We start from the raw sequence: 17,356 nt of genomic DNA on the forward strand, positions 1-17,356 counted from the left end.
GGGCCTATGGGCCTACGAGCCTGGTATGCTCCTGCTACTGCGTCCGGTCGGCTACCGTCGTTGTCGGTGGAGGTTGAGCCCTCCCACGTGCCGACGGTGTTCCTGCCTCTAGTCCCGGCTCCTCTTCGCCGATGTGCAGACCTCACTTCGTGGTGTCGTGGTGAGACGACGCGAGAAGTTTCAAGACCGTGTTGGCGCGGGGTGGTGGTCGGTTTGGTGGCGGGCTCTGAAGTGCCCGAGGTGAAGGTTGGGATCAGGAGAAATCCCTGTCGGTGTGGCCGACACCGACGCGATGGCGCCTGAAGGTTCCGCCGGACCTTCCTGGAGGGCATCGGGGGCTACCCTCCTTCTCTCCTTGTCGCGTACAGGAGGAAACCCTTGGCAGCAGCGTCGTCACCGCCGCGTCCCTTCTTGGAGGTGTTGATTGGTACCGGAGCTTCGGAGTTTAGGAGCTTGGTGGGAGATCTACGGTGGGCGCAGTGGTCGCGAGGCTTCTTCTGTTTTTTTTATCCGCCATTGTCGGCATTTGTTCCTTTTGTTTTTTCTCCTTCATTTCTTTTGGGCGTGTATGTGCTGCTTCCGTCCTAGTACCTATCCTTGATTGTATCGATTGGTTGCTTTGTAATATAAAGCAGGGGACCTTTTTCGGAAAACATGTCAAAGTTGTAGTGTCCACCCCCGGTCTAAAATGTGGACCCACTCGGTCTTTTTCTTGACGAGATGGACCCCACTTCGTGTGTGGCGGGGAAATTTATGTTTTTCTTTTGTTGTTCAGGGTAAGTGGAGAAATCTAGCGGTCGATTTGAGGCCTGACTACTGGAGGCCCATTTTGCCGCACCTTTTGCCGGGACGGCCCGTTTGAACTTCAGGTGCATGCATGCAGGTCACGTCCTGGGGTACGTGCACCCATGCAGCTCTCTTGTACTGTCGGAAGTAAAGCCTACACAGGCAGCAACTATAACAGAGCAACATAAACAAAACCCATTCGAAAGAAACTCTGTAGCACGCTTGGAATTGCGCACTCGAGATCTCTCTCTACTTACTAAAAGAAAAAAAATGTAAACAACAACTTTCATTTAGTGCAAAATCCATGACCTAATTAGAACTCCCCTCAACCAGTTAAGCTACAAGAATCAATATACTAAAGAAAATCAAAGGAGTTGGACTGCACTGCAGTACAAAATCAGGAATTAGCACTACGGGAACTAGGAAAGGATAAATCACCAGCGCGTGTAGCTAGCACAGAGCCTGGCCTGAGCGCACTCGCAGCCACCACACCCAGTATCTAGACATCAGCCAGCCCCACGCCTGCATACCACCACCATCACACGCGCCGGCCGGCGTTGCCTGAGCTGAGCACAACGACCTCTGGCCGGCCGCGCGCCACCCCACGCCCCACACCACCGACGAGCTTCAATCAGGCGCAGATCGCGCATGCCCAGGCCCTCGCCACCGACGAGCTTCAATCAGGCGCAGATCGCGCAGGCCCTGGCCGGCAAGGACTCGGAGGTCGCCAAGCTCCGGAGCCGCAAGATGGGGAAGGGTGTTCCAGATGCGGAGAAGGCCGAGCTCAACTCTGTCAAAGACCACCACGCCGCCGCGGTCGCCGACATGCCCAGGTGAGATCCAGACGTCATCATGTGTGGAAACATATTAGTACTTTTTTTGCGGGGAAGAAGGGATGCCATTAATTGATCAGACTTAGAATCATTTTGAATTACATCACTCACTTCCAAAGGAAAATTCCCCAGCCAACAAGCAGTTCTTTGTTGGCCACTAGCTACCTACAGTCGCCATGCCAGGCCTCGCACAATTTTGCGATCGGCTAATCTTGACCAAGGTCTAAATTTTCGAAATGGCAAAAATTCCACTCACCCTCAAAAGGTCGAAAATTCCGAAACTTTGAAATTTGTTTCGGACAACTCAACTACATCTTTTTCTAATTTGAATAATTTTAAAATTTGAACAGCTAGATAAAAAGAAATGTAGCACATATTGAACCCAACAGTACATATCAAACTTGACGGTTAGTCCGTTTTGGTCAACAAGCAGCTGACCGAGGTTCCAATCTTGGCTATGTCATATTTTTTCCAAAAAATATATTTATTGGGTGTAAATCTAATCAAAATGTTTGTGCCATATGATTTGAACCTGGACCTACATATCGGAACGAAACTTTCCTACTGCGGCTGTACTGATACCCATGTTAATTGTAACTGATCCATGTTCTTTGTTCGATAGAAATTCAAACCAACCTATTTTTTTAGCGAAAGGCAAAAAAATTGCCCACCCTTGAAATTGTCAAATTTTCAGGAAATTTCGCCCATGGTAGCTTCTGTCCAGGATCCTGAGGCCGTTTTCCTCTGCTTGAGTAGCAAATGGTTTGTTTTGCCTTGCGTACATCCTGTTCACGAGTATTAATAGACGATGCCACCGCCTCCCGATCTGATCTTCATTTCTGTATCCAATAAATTCAAAAAAAGTTATGATTTGGCCTCGTCGTGTCTGTATCCAATAGGGAGTTAAGGAGTGTAACTATAACCTATTTGTCACAAAGTTCAATACTCTCTAGAGGAGGTAAATCAATGGATACGGGTACGCCAGCTGGTTGAAACAGCCCCTACACTTCTATGGGTTGTTCCAGCCTCTGCTAGTGGGTGGTTTTTCATTTCTATAACAGTGCTTGGTTAAAAAAAAGCTTATGACTCAAGCCTCCTCAGTTTTTTTTCCACTCAACTTGGGGAGAGCCGCTTAGCGCAATGCAAGTGCATCATATTTCCAAGTCACTTGTGTTCGATTCACTGCACCTACCTAACAACGAAAGTTAAGGGAGGGAACTTCTCACAGACCTGATGTGCTCGCGTCACGTGATCACCCATGGTCACCAACCCCCACCCTAAGGAAGCCAAACCCTTGTTTCTTTAGTGGATGTCGGACGTCGCAAAAAAAGTGTATAATGATGTGGGAGTAAATAAATTCAAAACATCTCTGAACAATTTGACAAACGTACTAGTGGAGCCAATCTAGAATGGACAAATCTGTTGCTTCATCAAACTAAGTCTGACCCAAACTCAACTTTATTTTTTGTATTTTATATCATTCCTACGCGACTTGTTCCAATAAATTTTCACGCATGTTACTGTTGTCTAAAAAATAAAAATGCATTCAAGAATTTTAACCTTAGTGAAATATGGTGTTTTCTAATTTTTATCGGTGTTTAATTATTTTAAGGTTTCTCAAGTTTGGACGACTGAGCACCATGAAGTTGGTCTTGGTGGCTATTACCTCGTTGTTGCTTGCCAGTGAGGCGCAGCCCACAGTTCTGAAGCTGGAGCGCCGCAACGCACTGCCAGGAGGAGGAGTTGTTGAGCTCCCTGTGAACGGTACTGGAAAGTACAGTACATGTTCCACGGGTAAGTTTTCATACTCCTTTTTGGTTTAAAAAATTCAGGACGTTCATAAGACTAGGAACCTTGCAACAGAACTACCTAGTACCTAGTTTCCCTTTCCCGAAAGGCTGAAAGGTTTAGCAAGCGAACGATGATGTGCAACTATTCTAACAAAATTCTGAAAAACTCCCAAAAAAAAAGAACGCTATTTAGGGCAGAATCCTTATGTTTGCACCGCATCAAGAAACAAAAGTATTGGAGACATGTGCCTTTCTTTTGGAATTAGATATTTGAATCTGGAAACAGTAGAAGAACTAGCCAAAGAAATAAATTTTAGCCCCATATGCCCAAACTGAAAGTTGAAGAACACGATTGCTCATTTTAGAACCACGACATCACAAAATTAAATTGGAGTTAAACATATTTCTGGTTTACTACATCTAATATCTCATCCCTCAAAACATACAATGTGCTGAGCTAGTCATATGTTCGTAACCATATCTCATTGACCTCAATCAGTCATGGTAGGTCTTTTTTTGGGGGGATAGCAACAAAACACGCACCCACCCCACTGGGATTGGGCCGGCTCGTTAGTCTGTTTCTGCATTTTTCAGTCAGTCTTATTTTTATTCCTTTTTCAATTTTTCTTTCCCTTTCATTTCTATTTTATTTTTACAATTCGAAAACTTTAATAAAGTCACGAAAAAAATCAATTCATAATTATTTTTGAAACCGCAACCTATTTTCAAATTTGTGATTTTTTTCGAATTTGATGAGCATTTTTTCAAAACACGATTTTTTTAACATTTGTGAACATTTGTTGAGTCGAATGCACAAATATTTTTCTCATTCATGCGCATTTTATCAAATTTGTGAGCTTTTTTTTTAATTCCTGACCATTATGTTTTAAAAAATCATGAACATTTTTTAAAATTCTGAACTTTTTTGAATTCAAGAACATTGTTCTGAAATCGTCGATTTTTTTTCAGTTCGTGAATATTTTTTGAATTCGTGAGCATTTATTGGATTCACAACATTTATTTTTCACCGCGGGCGGCATGGTTAGCAACAAACACGCACCCACCTCACGGGGATTGGGCTAGCCCGTTAGTCTGTTTCTGCACTCAGCCAGCTCTTGAGGTTGGGGAGAGATGCGGGAAAGGGGGCAGCACCATAGGAACCGTCGAGGTATAATAATCTAACAAAAAGATTAAATGGACCAAAAATATTTCGTTGGATGGATAGGCTGGGGTGCAAATGCTGTGTATCGCCCCCTCGTCCATTAGTCGTGCTACGGGCTCTCGCAAGCCAGCCGGTTTTGGAAACTTCCAGGCCGGTTTTTCTTTCTTCCTTTTTCGATTGTTTTCTTTACAGGTTTTCTCGGTTTTATTTTCTGTTTATTTATTTTTCGGTTTTCTGCCTCTGTCGGGATTTCTAAAATTGTTCACTTTTTCGTAAGTAGTTTATTTTTTAAGTCGCGTACATTTTGAATTTTGCAAAAAAAATTCAAATTCATGATCAATTTTTGAATTCATCGTCAGTTTTTGAATACATGAACATTTTCTGAATTCTCTGAAAATAATAATTCTCCATGAGCATTTTCTAAATTCATAAATATTTTTTGAATTTGTGAATTTTTTTAATCTCTTGAATATTTTTAGAATTCGCTAACAATTTTTGAATCTTCATGAACCTCTTTTGAATTTGTGAACACCTTTTGATTTCATGAACTTTTTTAATTTCCGAGAACATTTTATAGAATCAGAAACCGACTAGATTTGAAAAACAAACCGTTGTGAAAAATCAGGAAAAAAACATAGCCTGTTTCTCTGAGCAATGACGAGGGAGAAAAATGGCCCACCGACGGAGCGACGTGGTGGCTGGATGCGAGGCGAAGGTGGATGGAGTGAAGTCTATTTTAAACCCTGAAGATGTAGAGGGCGGCATGAATGAACCCCGACATTTAAATCCCTGAAGTCCATACCCTGATCTCATCTATCCCGGTCGTTTTTAACCTTTGGGCTGTATCCAAACAGGGGGATTCTTATGTGGCTCGCGAAAGCCCGGGATCAGGGTGAGTCGTTCCCTATGCCATCTCCCAGTGAGGAGTGCACCCCCGCCCATGCGCAAATCCTCCGGCCAACAAACATGTTCTCCACTTGCACGTACCCATGTCATGTGTGATGAATGCATGTGGTTTACAGGACTTGTGTGTGCAGAGGAGGTCGAAGAAGTGCCAACGTCGTGTAGCATCTGCTGCGGCCCGCGTGCTTGGCATCGCCGCCGGCGCCACGCCTTGGGTCGCCACTGGCACGCTAGCAGGAGCCACACCCACTAGCACGCGAGTCGGAGAGGGCCCTGGGCCTGGAGCGACGAGCGTGTGGCGGCTGCGTGATGAAGCAGCCGTGTACACCGGGATCAACAGGGCAGCAAGCAGTGGCGTTTTGGCATACTCATCTCGCCGGGCACACCGCCGAGAAGAGCCGCCGCGGGCACCTCGTCGCGCACGCCACCGCGGGAGCTATCATCGTAGGAGAAGCGCACACCCCGCGACCGCCGTCCACGGGAGAAGGCCCACGTTGTCCGTGCACGCTCCGAGGCACGTGGTCGCCAATGAATAATGATGGAACATGCGTTGCTAGAGGGTCTCCTGATGTGCACGATCGCGTCGGCCAATAGCACGCAGCCGGCGACGCCATACCAGGGGGCTCCATCATTTACCAGAGCCACTCCATCGGCTACTCCTACGAGCATGTCGACACCCGCGGCTCCGCCCCCGCCTTCGGCTTCTCAAACTTCAGCGGCAAGCGATGCACGGGGCTTGATGCTGTGGTGGTTGAGGCGTTATCATCATGCAGTATGCGGAGGCCAAGCTGTTGCATGTGGGGAAGAAGAGAACACCCCGCTGAGTGCTGACGTGGCCGTTATTTATTTAGTCAAAGTCAGCAATCCCAGTCTCCGAATGCCACATCATCAAATCCACTCCTAAAAACGTGTGAAGGTTAAAAACGATCGGGATAGATGAGATCAGGGTATAGACTTCAGGGATTTGAACGTCGGGGTTCATTTGCGCCGCCCTCTACATCCTCAGGGTTTAAAATAGACTTCACTCAAGATGGATGTGGTCTGGTTAAGCTTTTTTTTTTCTTGAGAGAACTGGGCTTGTGAAGTCGCTGGAGCGGGGCGGAACGAGGCTGCGAGCCTAGTAGTTATGGGCTAACCCTAAAACAAAAGGTAGTTATGGGCTAGGTTGGGGGCGCGCCGGTGCGAACCAGGACTGACATAGGCCTTATACCGACCTGGGTGCGGAATTTCTTTTTCCTCACCCTGGTGTGCGATAATAATATCATAATAGTATATCTATACTATTGCCTCAAAAAAATGTCTGTACTAAATTATTATTATTATTTTGAGTTGAAATTAGTACTATTATTAGGAAAACGCTTGTTCTAAACCGACTGATTTTACGCTGCCGTAAACCGCCTCGCGAGCCATTGGATCGACTCGAGATCGTACGGTTCCAAGTCGTCGCGCGTGAGCAAGCGGGCCCAAGCCGTTCCCACGTAAACCTCTCTCTCGGCTCACCACGTGTCCCGCCCACCGCTCCCACCTTATCTTCTCCCTCCAACCTTATCTTCTCCGCCCATCGCTTCCTTTTTCCACCCTTTTCTCGTTCAACGGCAGAGGAGACACAGCACCGCAGGGGAGTAGCCTGATTCATCCTCACGTCGCCAGGGCTGGAGTAGAGCGTGAGCGAGGTTGTCGAAGCTCTGCCGTGGCTGTGTTGAAGCGCCGCCAGAGCTGCATCGCGGCTTCTGCCGTCATCGCCGTGTGTGGCGTCGTAGCGCCCGCCATGGCCGCCGTAATGGAGGGAGGTTGTTGAAGCTCCGCCGCGGTTGCATTGAAGCGCCACCGAAGCTGCATCGCAGCTCCCGCCGCCGCCGGCTGCGTTGCAATGGAGCGCGCCCGACTGCAATGGAGCTCCGCCGCGGCTACAGTGGAGTGCGGCCGGGGCTGCAATGGAGCTTGGTCGGAACGCCACGCGCCGGTGGCTGCAATGGAGCGCGACCGAGGCAGCAATGGAGCTTCGTCGGCCGGTGGCTGCAATGGAGCTCCGCCGCGGCTGCAATGGAGCTTCGCCGGGACGTCGACGGTGCTGCATCGGAGATTTATTTTGAGCGGCAGTGCTGCCATGGAGCTGCAGTGGAGCTTGCCCGTGGGTCGTCGGTGTTGCGTTGAAGTGCAGCTTTTCGTCACCAGCCAACGGTGCTGCGATGTAGGCTATGTCGCCGGCCGTCGGTGCTGCATTGAAGGTCTCGTCGCCGGCCGCTGTTGCTGTAATGAAGCTTTCGGCGCCGGCCACCGGTGTTGCGATGCAGCCCTCGTCGCCGGCCGCTAGTGCTCCATTGAAGCCCTCGTCGCCGCGCGGTGCTGTCATGGAGCTTCAATGTAGTTTCGCCGGATGCCCATCAGTGTTGTATTGGACCTTTGACGTGCTATGCGGTGCTGCCGTGGAGCTTCAATGGAACTTCGCCGGATTTCCTCGGTGTTGCCATGGAGCTTTGCCGCGCTCCGTGCTGCCATGGAGCAGCGGCGGCGGCTCCTGATGATGCGACGCAGCTGTCAGTGCCGACTCTCGGAGCTACGATGCAGCACTTGCTGTTGTATTGGAGCGCTCGCCGGTGATGCCGGCGCTGCGAGACCGCCGAAGTAGTTGCCATGGTGGGTTATGCATCAACGCTGCGCTGCGTGGATTGATGGGTGTGGAGGATGTAAGACAGAGGAGAAAGACGATGGGGGCTGCGATTGCTGAGGGAAGTGTGCAGGTGCTCCAACTGTCACAGATCGGACGGACGTATTGACTTGCATCGAACGGTTACTAAGGCGGTTTACAAATCTAGTCCATCATCCGACTTACGCGTAGCAGTGGCCTTATTATTATTGACTGAAGGAACTTAGGGTCCCAACTTCATTTGCAATGAAATTGGCAATATATCAGCATGTACTTAAATTAATTAACTCTGCAACTTATGTTTGGATTTGCAGGCCATATTTGACTCGCGTGATGCTTGGGAACCCACCACAGAGCTTTGACGTTCTCATCGACACGGGAAGTAGCCTACCGTGGATTGGTTGTGACACAGCGCGACTTCCTGTATGCCATTCTCTCCCACGCAGAACATTTTTTTCTGGAGAAATATTCTTTTCTATCCAATCAATCAAATCACTAACAATTTTTCATTTGTTTTACAGACACGAGTTTTTTACCCTTCACCGTCAACATCGGTACTCGGTTGCTCAGATCAGCGGTGCCAGAGTCTGGAGAATGCGAGGAATGCACAGTGCAACACCTCCAATAATAGGTGCGCTTATGATCTCGGGTATGGCAATGGGGATGGTGCCACAGCTTCGAGCGCCGTCGGCTATTATATATCTGATTTAGTGCACCTGAACGGCCCTTCTACTCCTGCACGCATTGTCTTCGGGTATGCTTTCTTATCCTCAATGTCATTATTTATTGGGATGGGTATATTTTCCGTCCCTCAACTTTCTCGAGAGTATAGAAATAGTTCTTCAATTGAAAAGGGAGAACTCTTTATTTAGACCATCGGGTTTGATCGTGCGGCGCTGGATTCTCTCACGTGCCCGCCTGGATACTCTCGCTGGCAACACGGGTTTGTTCCAATCGCGTGGTGTCTCGCGGATAGCGAAGTAGAGGACTCAGATCCGGGCGCTACCCAGGCAGCAGCTGACGCGAGAGGCGACGCGACGGCATCCGGAGCGGCGAAGCGACGGCGACGGGAAGTGGAGGCGCGCACGGCGACAACTGACAGCATCGACGACGACGCTCCGCCGCACAGGTATTCCACACCCGCCCCCAAATCGAACCGAAATGATAGGTCTCAGTACAGGATAAAGGCTCCCAACGCCCCCCTCCAAATTCACAGTGGTACGCATGTGGGAGATCGAGGACCGGCGCTCTAGGGGCGGAGGGGACTTGACAGCGAGATAATTGTGGGGCGGAGGGGCTCGTTGGGAGCCTTTAGGTCAGGGACGATAAGGTCAGGGGGTGGTTGCTGGATAGATCGTGTGTGTGACGAATTTGCTTTGTTTTACATTAGCGAATCCACAGCCAACGCAGCAAATCTACTGTGAGAGGTGATTTGATCTGCTGTTTCACAACAACAGGAATGTTCTTCAGAGTTCAGACTGAGAGTGCTGCTTCATTTGTAGCACAGAATCTAGTGTTCTTTATTTAATTTTCAGAGCACTAATTGTAAGCAGCAGCAGGAATGTTTGTTGTCCACACTGGGATGTACCTTTTTGTTCTCTTTTTTCTAGTAGTGGGCTTGATTCTACGCAACTGGGAGTGGTGCTTCATATGTAGCATAGACTCTAGTTGTTTTGTGTTCATTTCAGAGCAGCGATTTGCAGTTTGCACACAACAGCAGGAATGTTTTGTTGTCTAGACTGGGATGTGCTTTTTGTTTTCTGTTTTCTAGTCATGGACTTGATTCTACGCAAGTGAGAGTGGTGGTGTTTCAGTGCAACACAGACTCTAGTGTTTTTTTGTTCATTTTTCTAGGACCCCTTTTGTCAAAAAATGAGGCTTGCGACTACATGCATGGTGTGCTACATAATGTGATAACGATTCATTAGTAACTTTGTTTCATCAACAGGTTTACCTCTTTGCATGTTTGCTGCTAGACAGTGTGTTTTTTCTTATTTTTTTGTTATCAGTGGGCAGTGGCTAATCGATGACATACATGCAGTAGGGTATTATATCCAGGGATGATGTGTTCTTTTGTTTTATCGGTAATATGCAAATGTAGAGGTGGGGGTTTATATCCAGGGGTGATGTGTTTTATTTGTTTTGTTGGTAATATGCAGAGGTAGAGGTGATGGTTTTTTATCTAGCAATTTGTGTTTCAGCAAGTAGTGGCATTGTAGAGATAGTGTGTTTTCTATCTAGTTGGTCTACTACTCTTGTTGCATAGTTACTACAACGTTTTTATTTTTGTTGTGGTTTGTGTTTTCTCCTCGCAGAGCCTCAATGATGGATGATGAAGACTCTACTGATGGATTATTCTCAAAACAGTTTTCAACAAGACGGATACACGTACAATTGCTGAGAAAAGTCTGAATAAGGATATCATGGCAGTCTTAAGTGATTACTGCTAGGTAGTGGCTAGGCTGCTGCTACCCCGCATGAGCTGCTCCATGGGGCAGACAACGACCACTAGTGACGCCCTTGTGTTCCAAGTTCCAACAGCCCCGAGGTGCCGACGAGCGTGCCGAATCAAGCTGCCGCAAACCCAGCATTGACACCCTCTGCATCGCAACTCCGGCGGTCGCTGCATCGCAGCTCCGGCGGCCTCGTGGCCGCTGCACTGCAGGTCCGGCGGCGTCGACGACAGCTGCATCGCAGCTCCGACGGCCGCTGCATGGTAGCTCCGGCAGCGTCGTGGCCTCTGCACTGCAGGTCAGACGGCGTTGACGGCCGCTGCATCGCAGCTCAGCAGTGCAGCTCCGACGGCCGCTGCATCGCAGCTCCGGCGGCGTCATGGCCGCTGCATTGCAGTTCCGACGGCGTCGACGGCTGCTGCATCGCAGCTCCGGTGCCCGCTGCATCACAGCTCCGGCGGCGTCGATGGCCGCTGCATCGCAGCTCCGGCGGCGTCGACGCTCGCTGTATCACAACTCCGACAGCCGTTGCATCGCAGCTCCGGTGGTGTCCCAGCCGCTACTGCCTAGCTGGGAGATGTGCTTGGAGCGCTACCATGGGCGATGCATGATGGTGCCTGACTCTTGTGTTGCGCGAGAGGGAAAATGCTGACTGGAAGTGCAATCCGCGAGACACCAAGCGAACGGTTATGATGTGCATGATCGGACGATTAGCAAGGCGGCTGATAAGTTGTTGTTATCATCCGGCTTACGCCTAGCATCTGCCAAAACCACTATTGAAGGTTTCCCGCTGATATCATCCAGGTTTGACCGCCATGTCAGAGTACAAATATGCGGTCCCAGTTATCAGCATGGGAGACAAAGAAATTATGCTTAAAATAAAATGGGCGTTTCTGGGTTCAAAACTGGGACTTCCAGTACGCCTGCGCACAAGCTAACCACTTTATCTGACATACATTGTGTATGCAAAGACGTACAGACTGATTTATACATATCCATATATTTAAAAAGTTCAAAGTTAACTTATTTGTTCCCCGCAAAAAAAACTATTTGTTCAAAAACGATTTATTTTTTCTTTCGAATTGGTAATACTGAAAAAAATCAGCTATGCCACGTTGTGTATTTTTTCCATTGTTTTTACTCAAATATAGCATTTTTTTCTGTTCATAATTGAAACTGTAGAAAGGAATCGCAGTGGATATATGTCGTCGTATAAATAAGGAAGCTATACCACATGCCGTATTCTGCAGGTCCCAGGTTCGAACCTGGCAACCAACAGTAACAATTTTTAGCTATCGTTTTATTTCTTCCTATAACAAACAAGTGGGACCCACATACTTACACTCTGATATGGCGGTCAAAGCTGTATGACGTGTCCGGTTTTGGTCAAAACCATTTCGACAGCGGGAACTAAGATTTAGCGGTTTTAGAGTCGAGGGACCATTCCTATACTTTCAAAACAGTTGAGAGACGAAAAGTATATTTTTTCCTTATTTATTTATTTTTGCAGGAGCCTCTAATATCATTACTCCATGTTCTATTCTGTACCATCAATTTATTAATCCCTTTATTAATCTTCCCACAATAGGTGTACTACTTCGTGGTCTGGGCAACTGACACGTGGTGTATTCGACGGAATTTTTGGCTTGTCGCCTTTTGGGATGTCGTTTATTTCACAGCTATACTCCCTTGGACTCTCTGGCAACGTATTCACTCTCTGCATGCATAGTCCAACTGGTGGCGGAATTCTTGCCTTTGGTGAAGCCCTCGAGCCTGGCTTGACCTACACACCCCTTTTGCCATCGCCGTAAGTCTTCTATCATTTTGTTTTGTACTTTTCCCATCATTTATCAACCGCCAAACTTGCCCTGATCGGTGGTGCAAAACACCTTAGCTTATCGAGATCCCGATTGATTTTTTCCGTGGTGGTACAGATGGTAAACACATTAGGTTTTGCAGTGAAACTCAGGAACCAATAGTTATAAAAGGGCTGAACCCGTAGAACCCGAAGGGAACTACTGTAGAACAAACATGCATGCTTCGCCACATTGTACAACACATAATGAATCATTGACTGAGCAAACATTAAGTAGTTGTGTTTGAACAAATGTAATAACAGACACCACCGTATCTTCAGTCTCGTCGTTGCCATTTATCGCAGTATTATTCGCAGTTTGTGTGTACACCTGCAGCTATTTTTCATCGCAAGCACCAATTGTATAGCTATAGAGTACCCTGCCATGGCACACACACCCAGGCTCGATCCCAGGTAGCAAGGCATACATGTGGAGACCGTGGAGCGAATGCTATGAACATAACCTATTCATGGAATGCCGCAGTTTTCAGATTTTTTTCCCCTGTGCTTGGACTTGGTCGATGTAGAAACCCAAAAGACAGATTTGTCCTTCGTTGCAAAGCCAATTTCATTGTTTGATCCCAGGTTTCCGGATAAATTGACAATATATAGGTGTAAAATAAAGCAGAAGTTAACTGCTTAATGATAGACAGTGCCAACTGGAATAGTAGAAGGCTTCAAGTCTGTCCAAGCCCTCGATTCTCAGAGTTTAGTTTTCTCTGCATCATTCATAAGCGCATTCAGCAGTCCTTCTGTAGCGTGCTAATTAGAGAATCACTGGCTGAAAACAAAAGGCAGAATGCAAGAAGGGTTGAGCATGAAGGAGTCAATCTAATTTACGCTGGAAGACTTTGCCCGGGAAATCTGGCGGACATAATTAGCATTATATCTAGATAGACGACACCACCAACCTTGAAGAATATTAACACCCTTAAAACTGCCAAAAGCACTAGAATGTCCAGCTTCCCTCACGGTTCAATAGCTGGCAACTTTAAGGTGGAAGCCCAAAAGGCAGACTTGGAACATTAGAGCTAGCAAAGAAACGAAGAAGGATGCTTAAGCATTATAATAATAAGCAAGTAGAAGTAATTTGCATTGTCAAACAACTAAATGGAATATGATCTGTTTTTTTTTTGTTTTTTTTGTTTTTTGCAGAGAGTTATTGTTGTCTGGTTTGTTAGGCAGGTACAAAACAAAACAGATAACACATTCTATATGGAAAGATTCAAATGACCTAAATGAAAAATGGTCTACCACTCCAGTCCATTCAACTTTAGATGCTGCTACTATTTTCCAGGCTTTATTACCTTCTGCACAAAAACTCAACATGTAATTTTTGTCGTGCTATTTTGGTTCTAGTTAGAATTGATTAGTATTTCTGTTCATCATATGCTTCAGAGATGTAGTATATGAGTGCTTATGTCTAGTGTGTTGTCAAAGTTATCAGCTTAATGTTGATTTTCTAGTGCAACAACTACATCCTTAAACTCGTATATTTGCAATTTCGTAGAGCACTAACTAAAGCTGCCCAGAAAATGGTGAGGCGGAGTGTATAGCAGTCATAGCAGTAGGCTCACATCCCCTTTAGAGAGTTTGGGGTATCAAGAATGTCGTCTTACTATCAACGCTTTCCTGTCCCAGCTAAGACATCTTGTATATTTAAATTAACTCGTAGAATAATGTTAATTTATCTAAATTTCCATGGAAACTACTATACTCTGTCTCAAGTGCACCGTCCTAACTATCTTGATGAAATGCAGGCAATATTACCAAGTGAATCTACAGAGCATAGCTGTAAATGGGCAGACACTCCCCATTGACAGCTCCGTGTTTGGACCCTCACCCAGTAATTTTACCTTCGTAGATTCGGGAACAACGCTCGCATTTCTCGCAGATGGAGCATATGATCCGTTTATTAACGCTGTAAGATCACATGATATATTCATCTTTTTGTTAGCTACAACAAGCAACACATGATCTACCTAATTTACTTTAGATGCAAGAAAAAAAAAGTCTTATGATTTCTGTCCACAGATAAGGGCTGCAACCCCTCCGTCTGCACTTCCGTTCACCAGGGAAAATGGCGAAATTTGTTTTTCCACTTCCACCAGGTATTTTCCTTTCATTATGGAAACAAAGTTAACAACATCTATCAAAATAACTTACACCTTCATTGTTTGTGCATATTGCAGTATTGACTCTGCTTTCCCGTCCGTGGAACTAGACTTTGTGGGCGGTGCCAAAATGTTTCTGTATCCTCACAACTACATGTATTATGTATGTAATAGAGTCTTCCAACATTGAATTACTTTACTGTCTCGTAGATGGTTAACTGTTCTAGACCTCCATTTACAGGTTAAGCCTTCAGTGTATTGCATTGGCTGGCTTAGGAACACGGGGAGACAAGTCACTTTACTTGGAGGTACAAAAATCCGCGAAACTATGTTTTTCAGCATTCTCAACAACAATAATGCATGACTGAATATTGTCTTTTCTTTTAACAATTGGATTATTTACGCAGATATCGTGCTCGTAGACAAGATTCTTGTCCATGATTTGGAGAAGAAGCGCCTGGGCTGGATGAACTATGATTGTAAGCTAAAGTCTTGTCCTTCTACTTTAACCTTTAGTTGTTTTAACCACTTGATAATCAATAACTCCAAATCTCTTTCAGGTTCTCAGCCTATCAATGTCACTACTGCGCGTGGGAAGAAATACACTAACTCTGGGCAGTCGTTGCACAGTATCACGACAACTTTTACAGTTGTGCTCGTAGTTGTCATATATATCACTCTGCTCACCTAGTTGTTCGAGTTCTGGTTGTTTGGTCCAATGTAACTACCTAGTGCTATACATTGCGAAATCGACCTACACTGATTTGATTATGTGTGTACTTATTATGTGTGCAAAATCGACCTACACTGATTCTACAGTTGTAACTTCTGACCAAAGGATTTACTGAGGAACCATTATACAGGGTACTGACATTGAGTCAAGAGATCTAGGAAGATTGTGTATGCTAAAATTTCAAACGTATAGAATATTCAGAAGCTAAGCATCATGCCTTCGCCTAATGCTCAGAGGCAGAAGGTTAGATATACGTTGAAGATAATATGAGATTTAGCATGTATTTTGAAGAAACAACACACCACATCCAAATCCACTCTATGAGAAAAATCAACTAATCTCATTGGGTAATACTGCAATTACTAATACTATTAGATAAGGTAACATGAAAAAAAATATGTACAGCCTATTGCAGGGATGAAAGCGAGCAGGCATGAAAGTGTACTCATCCGGTGCTTGAGTTGATGATGCAGGGATGGTAGCCTATTGCAGGGATTTTGTGTTATCGCCTAAGGCGATGCAGATCATATCTCCTTCCCTACCTTCAGCCCATAATCCGGCTAAGAATGTTATTGCTGATAGACCTAAAAAACTAATTAGCCTTTTTTGTTATACATCAGACATAAGATGCTTTGTGGAGCCTTCTTGCTGGATTCAACGAACTGTTCCAGCTAAGAATATTATTGATGGTAGACTTACAGAACTGCACAGTTAATTTTTGTTATACACATCAGACATAAGCCAATTTTTGGGGCTTTCTTGATGAATTCGACGACCTATAACAGTATAACACAGAGCAGGAAATATAAGGATGAAGGCTTACTTGCCTGCATAGTGTTGGCAGGACTGTAGTTCGTCCTCTCCACAGCCTCGCCGATCTGCTCCGGCGCATCAGCCATCATCAGTCTGACCAGCTGATTCACTGACTGTTCCCAAAATACAACCTTGGCATCTCTTACTTCTTCAGCCCACGAATCGTCCAGTTGCATCTGAAATTCTTCAATAAGAAAGTCCACGCAGTATCCATGAGGACCGTGAGGGAAACCAAAGGTACTTCATCCCACAGTCCATTTTCTCCATTAGATTTAGATATGAATGTTATAGCACAAGAGGCTGACCGTGAAGATTTTAGTTGCTGAAGAAACCAGTGCCAATTTTCACGGTTCTTGTCGTGCACTACAGTGAATACAACTGCGAACACATCGCCTTCTCCGTCAACTGAAGTAGCAGTCAGTAACTTCCACTTCTTAATTCGGTTTTGGAGATACCGCATCAAGGAAAAGGAGTGACCTGCACCAATGCTCAAAACCATGAAGCGATGCATGGAAGGCAACAAAGAAACAGAACTTTGAATCTTCCCGGACGACGGGTTGTCTTCTGGCGAAGTCGGCGGAGGCGACACTGGGCAGTCTTCCGGCGAATTGGGCGGAGGCGACATTGGACGGTTCTGAACTTGGGATGCAATTTAGCTGGATTTCCGGTCGAGGTTTTCTTCATGCTCCGCATTGGAGCAGTTCTCCTACGCGGATCCGATCCAAAACGGACACGGCCGAGGTTGGACTTGGAGGAGGCTGGTGGTGGCGCCGGGGAAGATTGGGTGGGGAGGGGAAGGAGAAAAGGACGGCGGCCGGGGTGGCGGCGCTGGAGCGAAGGGCAGCGCGTGGCGTCCGTGGGTCAATGCTTTATTTTTTTCTTTCAGGCCAAGGTCAGCCCGTGCGTGGGTTCTCTTCAGCCCGTGTGATTTTTCTGCAGCCCAAGGCCCAATATGTCGGCGCCTTTCTTTAGGTGAGCCACTAGTTAACGAGCGCGCACGGTGCTAGACACCGCGTCTCGCTAGCCGCGCGACCTGGTTTCCCTCTCGCTAGGGTTTTGGTTCCTCTCGTCGCCGCCGGCGACGTTGAGAAAGTTTGTGCCCTTCTCCTCCCCGGATTACCGTCCTCCTTGCCCGGCTGACTAAGGGGTAGTCCTGGATTGCCGCCCGGCCTTGGCAGAGGCTGTTTTTTCAGGGTAGGGTTAGGGTTTTTTGGGATCCTTCTGTCGGGCTGACCGAGACATCGATCTGACTTGCCGATCGGAAGCA

At 46.6% G+C, this 17,356-nt stretch overlaps 1 protein-coding gene and 1 long non-coding RNA gene across 3 annotated transcripts; one reads left to right on the forward strand and one right to left on the reverse strand.

The window, feature by feature from the left end:
• Nucleotides 1-1,356: 1,356 nt before the first annotated feature.
• On the forward strand, nt 1,357-15,342 carry LOC123096090 (aspartic proteinase 36). Of its 2 annotated transcripts, XM_044517692.1 has the most exons (12): nt 1,357-1,619; nt 3,232-3,413; nt 8,436-8,544; nt 8,643-8,875; nt 8,994-9,250; nt 10,437-12,381; nt 14,190-14,352; nt 14,464-14,540; nt 14,622-14,706; nt 14,785-14,851; nt 14,951-15,022; nt 15,104-15,342. In XM_044517692.1, exons 6-12 carry the CDS (start codon nt 12,236-12,238, stop codon nt 15,232-15,234), a joined length of 741 nt encoding a protein of 246 aa, XP_044373627.1. In that variant the 5' UTR covers nt 1,357-1,619; nt 3,232-3,413; nt 8,436-8,544; nt 8,643-8,875; nt 8,994-9,250; nt 10,437-12,235; the 3' UTR covers nt 15,235-15,342. The 2 variants fall into 2 exon arrangements, with proteins under 2 accessions (XP_044373627.1, XP_044373628.1); XM_044517693.1 differs by lacking the exons at nt 1,357-1,619; nt 3,232-3,413; nt 8,436-8,544; nt 8,643-8,875 and having other exon boundaries at nt 8,889-9,250.
• On the reverse strand, nt 12,539-16,969 carry LOC123096092 (uncharacterized). Its single transcript, XR_006446462.1, has 3 exons — nt 16,395-16,969; nt 13,341-16,273; nt 12,539-13,210 (listed from the first exon to the last, which is right to left on the reverse strand). It is a non-coding gene; the product is annotated as an uncharacterized lncRNA (long non-coding RNA).
• Nucleotides 16,970-17,356: the final 387 nt, after the last annotated feature.

The sequence above is a fragment of the Triticum aestivum genome, chromosome 4D (assembly GCF_018294505.1).
Source record: "Triticum aestivum cultivar Chinese Spring chromosome 4D, IWGSC CS RefSeq v2.1, whole genome shotgun sequence".
In the NCBI taxonomy this organism is placed as follows: Eukaryota; Viridiplantae; Streptophyta; class Magnoliopsida; order Poales; family Poaceae; genus Triticum; species Triticum aestivum.